Below are 10,446 nucleotides of genomic sequence, written 5' to 3'. Positions count from 1 at the left end.
AGATTATGTATTACAAGACTTATGTATCTTGTATATATACCAAGATCTTGATTTTTGATCAAAGTAGATGACATTATTCTTGAATATTTTACTCACGTATGACTTATATATCAATACGGAGGTTTGAGCACGTTAACCCAACTCTTGAATCATTTGGATATCATTTATATTTTTCATTGACTTTATTTCTAATATTCATAACATTAGAACTCTAAATTAAATCTCCATATTTACATGAAAGAATTAATTTTCTATTTTAATTAGAATTCTAATTTAAATCTCAATATTTACATAGAAGAATTAATTTTCTATTTTAATTAGAATTCTAATTTAAATCTCAATATTTACATAGAAGAATTAATTTTCTATTTTAATTAGAATTCTAATTTAAATCTCAATATTTACATAGAAGAATTAATTTTCTATTTTAATTAGAATTCTAATTTAAATCTCAATATTTACATAGAAGAATTAATTTTCTATTTTAATTAGAATTCTAATTTAAATCTCAATATTTACATAGAAGAATTAATTTTCTATTTTAATTAGAATTCTAATTTAAATCTCAATATTTACATAGAAGAATTAATTTTCTATTTTAATTAGAATTCTAATTTAAATCTCAATATTTACATAGAAGAATTAATTTTCTATTTTAATTAGAATTCTAATTTAAATCTCAATATTTACATAGAAGAATTAATTTTCTATTTTAATTAGAATTCTAATTTAAATCTCAATATTTACATAGAAGAATTAATTTTCTATTTTAATTAGAATTCTAATTTAAATCTCAATATTTACATAGAAGAATTAATTTTCTATTTTAATTAGAATTCTAATTTAAATCTCAATATTTACATAGAAGAATTAATTTTCTATTTTAATTAGAATTCTAATTTAAATCTCAATATTTACATAGAAGAATTAATTTTCTATTTTAATTAGAATTCTAATTTAAATCTCAATATTTACATAGAAGAATTAATTTTCTATTTTAATTAGAATTCTAATTTAAATCTCAATATTTACATAGAAGAATTAATTTTCTATTTTAATTAGAATTCTAATTTAAATCTCAATATTTACATAGAAGAATTAATTTTCTATTTTAATTAGAATTCTAATTTAAATCTCAATATTTACATAGAAGAATTAATTTTCTATTTTAATTAGAATTCTAATTTAAATCTCAATATTTACATAGAAGAATTAATTTTCTATTTTAATTAGAATTCTAATTTAAATCTCAATATTTACATAGAAGAATTAATTTTCTATTTTAATTAGAATTCTAATTTAAATCTCAATATTTACATAGAAGAATTAATTTTCTATTTTAATTAGAATTCTAATTTAAATCTCAATATTTACATAGAAGAATTAATTTTCTATTTTAATTAGAATTCTAATTTAAATCTCAATATTTACATAGAAGAATTAATTTTCTATTTTAATTAGAATTCTAATTTAAATCTCAATATTTACATAGAAGAATTAATTTTCTATTTTAATTAGAATTCTAATTTAAATCTCAATATTTACATAGAAGAATTAATTTTCTATTTTAATTAGAATTCTAATTTAAATCTCAATATTTACATAGAAGAATTAATTTTCTATTTTAATTAGAATTCTAATTTAAATCTCAATATTTACATAGAAGAATTAATTTTCTATTTTAATTAGAATTCTAATTTAAATCTCAATATTTACATAGAAGAATTAATTTTCTATTTTAATTAGAATTCTAATTTAAATCTCAATATTTACATAGAAGAATTAATTTTCTATTTTAATTAGAATTCTAATTTAAATCTCAATATTTACATAGAAGAATTAATTTTCTATTTTAATTAGAATTCTAATTTAAATCTCAATATTTACATAGAAGAATTAATTTTCTATTTTAATTAGAATTCTAATTTAAATCTCAATATTTACATAGAAGAATTAATTTTCTATTTTAATTAGAATTCTAATTTAAATCTCAATATTTACATAGAAGAATTAATTTTCTATTTTAATTAGAATTCTAATTTAAATCTCAATATTTACATAGAAGAATTAATTTTCTATTTTAATTAGAATTCTAATTTAAATCTCAATATTTACATAGAAGAATTAATTTTCTATTTTAATTAGAATTCTAATTTAAATCTCAATATTTACATAGAAGAATTAATTTTCTATTTTAATTAGAATTCTAATTTAAATCTCAATATTTACATAGAAGAATTAATTTTCTATTTTAATTAGAATTCTAATTTAAATCTCAATATTTACATAGAAGAATTAATTTTCTATTTTTATTAGAATTCTAAATTAAATCTTCATATTTACGTGAAAGAATTAATTTTCTATTTTAATTAAAATTCTAAATTAAATCTCCATATTTACATGAAAGAATTAATTTTCTATTTTAATTAGAATTCTAATTTAAATTTCAATATTTACATGAAGGGATAAATTTTCTATTTTAATTTTACTATTAATTAACCTTAATTTAATTAAATTCACTACACTGGGGAGGTTGTGGGTTCGAACCCCCACAGCCTCCCTTATTTTTGTTTCAATTTCGCTGGGGNGGGGGGGGGGGGGCTGTGAGGTGGTGGGTTCGAACCCCCACAGCCCCTCTATTCTTAATATATATTTTTTTTCTTTTAAAAACCCTTCCCTTCGCGTACTGGGAGGTCGTGGGTTCGAATCCCACGCCTCCCCTTTAATTTTTCTTTTCTTTTCGCGAGGGAGGAGTGGTCGCGAGGTCGAATCCCTTCAGTTCCATTTCTTTTCCCCTTTTTTTTCGCGAATTCAGTGGCCAGGGGTTCGATTCCCCCAGCCTCGTTTCCTTTTTTTTTTTGTGCGCGTAGCTGGGGGTCGCGAGTTCGATCCCCCCAGCCCCATTTCCTTTTCCTTTTTCTCGCGCAAGACAGGGGCGAGGGTTCGATTCCCCCCAGCCCCGTTTTTTTTTTGTAAATTAATTTATTAAGGCATGCTGCAGGGAGGTCCTGGGTTCGATCCCTGCAGGCCTCAAAACTTTTTTTTTATTTCTTTGACGTCCAAAAATTTCCAGATTCTTTTAAAGCCTATTTCTAAGTTCTGGAAATTTATTTCACGATTTTTCTGCACTTTTTCATCAAATTTAACATTAATTCTTAGGGAGATTTCATGGTTCATTCATAATGTTTTAGTTACATTTTTTTATAGATTCGTCTAACCAAGAATTGCTCCCTCAATCAAGCCACCTAACATTTCATAAGAACTTCACGCCTTACCCCATTTTATTCACGAAAAATATACAATCATATTACATTAAACTTTTGGAGCATTACATAGAGAACCTCATTCACCGTAACATACTTACACATAATTTCAAGAAAAACATGGTTGCCTTTCATACGATTCCAAGTACACAAACATAACCATATTCATCGCGAAAACATAATATACACCTAAATCTACCAGCAATCATACCCAACCTAAAATTCATTGGGAGCTCGTGACAAGGACATATAAAAGGGAACAACCCTAGTTTTCGGAACGAATATCTTGAACCTTAAGGGGTCTCTTGGGAAAGGGACCAAGAGAGAAGAAACCCATACCTTTATTGATGTTCAAACGAAGAATTCGCTATCCAAAACTCTCTCCAAAATCAATCCAAGTTACCTCAACGTCCACACCACTCAACGAACAACTTCTCTTCGCCTTAATGTTTTTGGTTGCTTTGTTTTTCTTAAAATTTCATGTGACTTCTTCAAGCATGAAGAACAGTTGATATTTGGCAAAATAACGTGAGAAAGATGGAAAACGTGAGAGAGAGTTAAGAAGTGTGAGAGAGAGAACTATTAGGATTAGCAGACTAATTCAAGAATTAGTCAAATAGAATTTAAAATAAATAAATACAAATCTGGTTCTTTTTTATTTAATACGCGAAAGGACCAGTATGCCCTTAAATACCTATTTATTCTTATTTATATAAATTTTTTTTTGGATCGTTACAAACATCTTAATATTCATATAGCATTCAAATTCAGATATCATATGGAGCCTTACAAGAGCTTTTGGCTTACACAAATTTACATTTCAACAGGCTGGACTGCCTGTTAATCTTAGCTGTAATCATACCTTCCACAAATAAAATCAGTATTCTTATAAACGATAGAAATACATTTATTCCCATGGAGTACAGATGTGACAGACAATTTTACAAAAATTGTAATCCAAAACAATGATTAAACCAAATTGGACTACAACAAATTCAATACAATTAAATGTATAAACAAACTCATTTTTCTGCAGCTCGCGTTTGCCTTTCCAGTTGTACCTGTCATCTTCCAGATCCGGCTCCGGATCCATGGTTGCTTGCACCACGTGGAGAAGGATAACTTCTCGGTGACTGCTTGTATCGATGAGATGAAGACTCGGATTTGCTTTTGGAAGGTTTTGATTTCTCCTTTATCGATTCAACTTGTTCCAATACTTCCACTACTTCTTTCATAGAAGGCCTCTTCTTAGGTTCTCCTTCTAGGCATTTTATAGTAAGCTGAGCAGTAAGTATTGCTGCCTTTGAACTATATTGGCCTTCCATTCGGGCGTCCATAATGGACTTCAGCTTCCTTTTGTTAGAAAGCATCGGTTTCATCCAGTCCACCAAATTATGCTGTCCGCCAGGTCGTTTTGTGTCAAGTGCTCGTAAGCCTGTTAAAAGCTCAAGCAAGACAACACCAAATCCATATACATCACTTTTTACATACAGATGACCTGTTGACATGACAAGAATCCTTGGATTAACACATTATACAGCAAATGTTTCTGGGATCGAGCTTTTTCTTTCAAGGTAGTCTTGCTCACTCTGCACACGGCCAAACCAGATGTACATATATTTATGCAATTTAATGCATATAGCATAATGGTGATCAAATTATTACTGGTGGTTTAATAGATGTGCAAATCTATTTAGGTACTGAATCCGAGCCAATGCAGGAGAGCGTGAAAAATGTTACACATTGAAAACATAGATACTACAATGAAATTTTATGAAGAAATAGTGAAGTTTTAGTTTCTGCAAGTTATATTTGTTGCACACAGAGAGCCACTTCGAATTGAAAGTTGAGACAAATCTATCAAACAAGCGAATGCAATTAGTTTCATAAAGCACTACGGTTATTTTCTTATTGAAAAACAAGCAACCTCGAGTTCAAACAGCTAAACCTTCAAAGTCACTTGCAAGTCTCACCCATTGAATACCCAGAATATGGAATCACTTTTTGAGATAAAATGGCTGGAATTACACTCATAATTTGATATGTATATCTTAAAATGCAATGGGACAACGGCTCGAAAATAGTGCTCACCTGTTGCAATGTATTCAGGAGCAGCATAACCATATGTTCCCATGATACGAGTAGTCACATGTGAGTTCCCAGCTGAAGGCCCAACTTTAGCTAAGCCAAAATCGGATAACTTTGCATGGTAACTCTGCAAACAGAAAAGTAGAAGACCTTCAAAATTTGGACCTTATGCAGATGTACATAAAAATTGGAAAGGAGGAAAATCTATTGAAGAAAAACATACTTATACTTTCATTTAGTTCCATCGGAAAAGGAAAAACAATATGAGATCAGATAAGGGATTTTGATGATATTAAACAGAACAAAACGTTCAAGTTCAGTATTATTACTCATATCATCACATAAACTCACAGCCTCCTTGAGAAATACTGGGGAACCATATGGAAAGAGAATCCTCTAAAAGCCAACATATAATAGATAATTAATTTCAGAAATCCAGCCGATTCTAGGTCTTGCTCATGTTTCAATTATGTGAAAGTAAGTAAAAAAAAGATAAAGGAAACGTAAGGGATATGCACTAAGCTATAGAGTCACATACCTGTACTCCAAACAGAGAAAATGAAAGCAAACAATGGCAGTCCAGGATATTATTTTATTTTTGATAATCAAGAAATTCCCAAGGAACAGTGCCGCATGGTTCGAAGCTTGATGGGTACCCCTCTACCCTTCACTCAAATACTGAGCATACCAAGCTTTTGTCTAGTACAAAGTTCGAACGCATGACGTGCGCCTAACACAGACCTTGCTCTATGCTCTTAGCACTAGGCCAAAACCCTAGGGGCAATGGCATATGCATGATTTTACAGAGAGATCAGTTAGTAACTATTCGGTTTGTGAGTGGGTTTAGTCTGGGATTGTGAGTTTTAAGACATCACTTTGTGTACCAAAATATATAATTGCCTCGCATACTTTACAAGTAGGACCGACCTACTGTACATATACATATTTAGTCAACTTGTTAACAAAGAATTGAGCAAAACGGTGTCGGATTACATCCATTACTAAAGGGTATCTTCACCACTGGTTCAACCAATGTAGTAGCTGACTCTTGAATCTAGCTTTTGTTTGTCCTTATTCTCTTATTGTTATATTGTTTTAGAATACTGGCCTACCAAATGCATCGCAAGTCAAAAGATTGTACCCCATCGAGAAGTATATTGGAGGCCTTGAAATCTCTGTAAATGATCTGCTTTTCTGAAGAATGTAGAAAAGCTAAACCTCGTGCCGCTCCTATGGCAATTTTGAGCCGCAACTCCCAAGAAAGTGGTTCAATAGCTGTGCTCCCTGCAAAGCAACATAACAGAGATCAGTGCATCATATCATTATTAACCTTGTTTCGGTTGAAACTCTAGTACAGAACTTCTTACTTCTGAAAAGATGGTTCTCCAAGCTTCCCTTTGGCATGAATTCATATACAAGTAACAGTTCCTTGTCTTCCCAACAATATCCCAACAATTTAACAAGGTTTGGGTGTGAAAGCCTTCCTAAGAAGTTAACTTCTGCCTGCAGTTAATTGAAAGATTAGGAGTGTTAGCTAAAGCATCTAACTATAGTCTATATATGACAAATAATATAAAGTTCTAAAGTGAACTAGCAATTCAGAAGTTAGTTGATAAACAAAACAAGAATATTGAAAAGTTCAAGTACACGCTCCTGATAGCTAAATAAGAAACCTAAATAACTAAACAGTACGTCTCTCTCTAAAAGAGGAAGGTACATTCATCGCAACTTCAGGAATGGCAGTGACAGCTGACACAATTGATGTTAGTAACAGCTTAATTTAGTCTGAAGTTAGTTATAAGTCTTCATAGGAATAATACTTGTCGACCACGTACACTTGCTTAGTATAGATCGCAACAATAATACATATGGAAACCCTTGATCTTTTTTCGAATCATATTCCAAATATGGGTCAATTTTTTATAATAGTTCATTTTTTTCCTGAGTTGGCTGGATGTTGGATGTTCAGAGGCTGTATTCTTCCTCATCCACTCAACAAACTACCTATCTGATATAAAATTTGCTAAGTCTGACACCACAATTTTGGAGAGGCCTTCAATATAAATCGCCAGATAGCTCTTATACTATTCATGTCTCTGCACACTACAATTACCTGTAGACATCAATTAAATATTGGGCCACTATACAGTTGCAGAAAATCTGTTCAGCAACAAGTTAACTTGAAGTTACTAGAAATTGTTTCAACAACAAAAACGAAAGTAGTATTATAACAGGAAGCAGATGAGTACTCATTGCTCAAAGTGTGTGATTAGGAGTAAGAGAGGAAGTTTGACACATTATATGATATTGTTAGCTCAAATCTAACAAGATGAGAAATTATTTCACAAATCTGTGTATAGATAGCTATGCAAACTACAAAAGTTTTGCTCATACTTTTTATCTGTATCGTTGGGATGTAAATGGAGAAATATGGACTCAAATCAAACCAACAGAGGACTTCACATTCAGCAAGTAATTGTGTATAATCAGTACACAATGTGAACTAGCAAGATCAATATCTGTGTTTTCAGCCTGAAAACTGTATCAATAACTGCTTCAAGATTGAATTCCCCTATAAAGATGTATCAATACATACATTTTTATCACTTTAGTAGTTTATTCATTCAACTTCATCAAAGAGTTCAGCCATGTAAGAGGCAATCCTAGTTTGTTACAGAGACACTGTATAATCATTGACTTGCCTGTCTAACTACAGGTTTTACTTGACTAACGAACATAAACTGAAAATGCTTCATACATAATAGTTAACCAAAAACTGGATACCCAAATTATTCAGCATATTTAACAACCAATGCCACATAACTGTCCCTGAATGATCAGCAACAAGGTAGCTTATGCATTTTGCATTGATGGGCATTTTCCTAGTTTGTGTAATGAAAGATCTTTCTCCAACAAAAAAGGTCAAACTATTGGCTTCTTCCACCAAGAAGGTCCAACATTCTGCAAAGAATAAATGCCTATAAATTGTATCAAAAGTTCTCATACCTGCCACTCTTCAAATCCCTGCATGCTCTCTGAGTTCAACTTCTTGATGGCAACAACCATCCCAGTTCCAACTTTAGTTGGAGTAAGCGTCTTCTCATCGACCCATCCTTTAAATACAGTCCCAAAGCCTCCCACCCCCAAAACTGTATCAGACTTGAAATTTCTTGTGGCAGCCTTCAGATCAGAAAAACTGTATGTCTTCAAATTTGGAGTAGGCAATATTTCTCCATTCGAACATGAATCCTCGCTTGCAGCAACTGAAAAACGGCTACGCCCAGTACTACTACTAGTCGAAAATCCAACACCACCACTGTAGTTCTTTGATGTATCTGCACAAAAAATACATCCCAAAAATCTAGTCTTTTTACTCCCAATTAAGCTATAAGCTATGAAATCTGAAAGGGGCTTTACCAAAAACTACAAACAACATAAATTACTCCTCTAAATGATGGTCGACTAGTCCTAATAAAAGTTCTGATTGCCAAGAAAATGAAACAGAAGCCATTTTGGGTCCTTTAGTATAGACTCAACAAAGAGAGAAAAGTAGCATATTTGACATACAGAAAATCAAGAAAGAGTCCAAAATTTTCCCCATAAATAGCAAAAGCAAAACCCCATTTGGGAATTCGAACAAAATCATTCCTAAAAAGAACAAACCTTTTAACCTACAAAGAGAAAACGGTAGTATGTTTGTGTGTACCTGGGGTAGAAGGTCTAGTTGATGAGTTGCTTTTGTTACTAGGATTAGGATCAAGATTCTCTGATCCAAAACAATTCCCCATCAATTTTTACACTTTCTTCTTATTCTCAGCTCAATACTTAATTGCTACCATCATTCAAAAGGAGAAATCTTGATTTTTAGAGCAAAGTTGAAACTTTTGACAAAAAGCGGTGGAATTTAGGGAAAAGCTACTAATATTGTTGTTGATTCCATCATATTATAATTATTATATTCTAAGATATAATGCGCCAAAATTTTCAACTGTAAATTGCTGAGATTTTACAGCGTGGTTTCCTAATTTAGCTGATATTTGAAGCTTATGTGATGGTGTCAATGACAATCTCAAAGACAAGTCAACGACCGAGTAACCATTAAATTAATTATGCCCAATTTTGCCGTTTACATTAACCATTTTTTCTTCTTACTAATTCTTTTTCATGACAAAGATAATTTAGTCGAAATCGTCATATTGTTTGAAATACATATGCATAAATCGAATTTTGTTTATATTATTAATAAATTATCTATGAGTAAATCATATTTTTTTTGTCTCTTTTTATTTATATACTTTTAAATTGGCATATCTATTAAGAAAATAATTATTTCATATCCCTTTTTACTAGTATACTTTTGAATTGACATACCTATTAAGAAAATAATTAATTCATGTCAAATTTAATAGGTTCGAATACTTTCTGTTTTTTTCTATCAATTGCACTAATCTCATTAATTCATCATCAATCAATGAGTAATACTAATATTATATACTCCTTGGCAAATATATACCTATAGCATGCACACTAATTGTAAATAGAATTTTTATATTAATAGCTATAAAAATAAGATTGCAAGGGTCGGATATAAAGTAGATAATATTCACACTATTTTTGAAAAGAATATTGCAAAAAAAAAAAATAAGGGGTGATTTTGTACTTTTGTGCATGATAAAATCTTGAGAAAAAAAATCGTTTGACAAAATTTCTTGTCCATCAGACATAGGTTTAATGGTAAATGTGCATAGTTGACTTTGTTTATAAGATGGAAATTTGGGATCAACTTACGGAATTTAAAAGATAATGCAATTTCTCTTCTATATATTATGTATGACATTTGAGTCGTATTGATTAAGTTACTTTACTAGTAAATTAATTATGATTAAAGTTTATTATTATTTTTTTAAAATTAATTTAGCAATTCACGTTTTAAATTTAAAAAGTGAAAAATATTATTTTATAAATTAGAAGAATGACGAAGATAAAGTTATAAAATTATATCCTTCAATCAATTATTGTGGATACATAATAATTTATGACTAATTTAAATGATATGTAAGAATGAATATTATCAATCTTATCTATCTATCATGAT

General features: G+C 30.3%; 1 protein-coding gene across 1 annotated transcript; it reads right to left on the bottom strand.

Annotated features, from left to right (window-relative positions):
- Positions 1 to 4,075: 4,075 nt before the first annotated feature.
- Positions 4,076 to 9,417, bottom strand: LOC107011872 (probable serine/threonine-protein kinase PIX13). Its single transcript, XM_015211546.2, has 6 exons — positions 9,058 to 9,417; positions 8,358 to 8,686; positions 6,719 to 6,854; positions 6,493 to 6,635; positions 5,355 to 5,478; positions 4,076 to 4,761 (listed from the first exon to the last, which is right to left on the bottom strand). Exons 1-6 carry the CDS (start codon positions 9,137 to 9,139, stop codon positions 4,328 to 4,330), a joined length of 1,248 nt encoding a protein of 415 aa, XP_015067032.1. The 5' UTR covers positions 9,140 to 9,417; the 3' UTR covers positions 4,076 to 4,327.
- Between the last annotated feature and the right edge of the window lie 1,029 nt (positions 9,418 to 10,446).

The sequence above is a fragment of the Solanum pennellii genome, chromosome 2 (genome assembly GCF_001406875.1).
Source record: "Solanum pennellii chromosome 2, SPENNV200".
Taxonomy (NCBI): Eukaryota; Viridiplantae; Streptophyta; class Magnoliopsida; order Solanales; family Solanaceae; genus Solanum; species Solanum pennellii.
The sequence above is the reverse complement of the archived record's forward strand: the minus strand, read 5'-3'. Positions and strand labels throughout refer to the sequence as shown.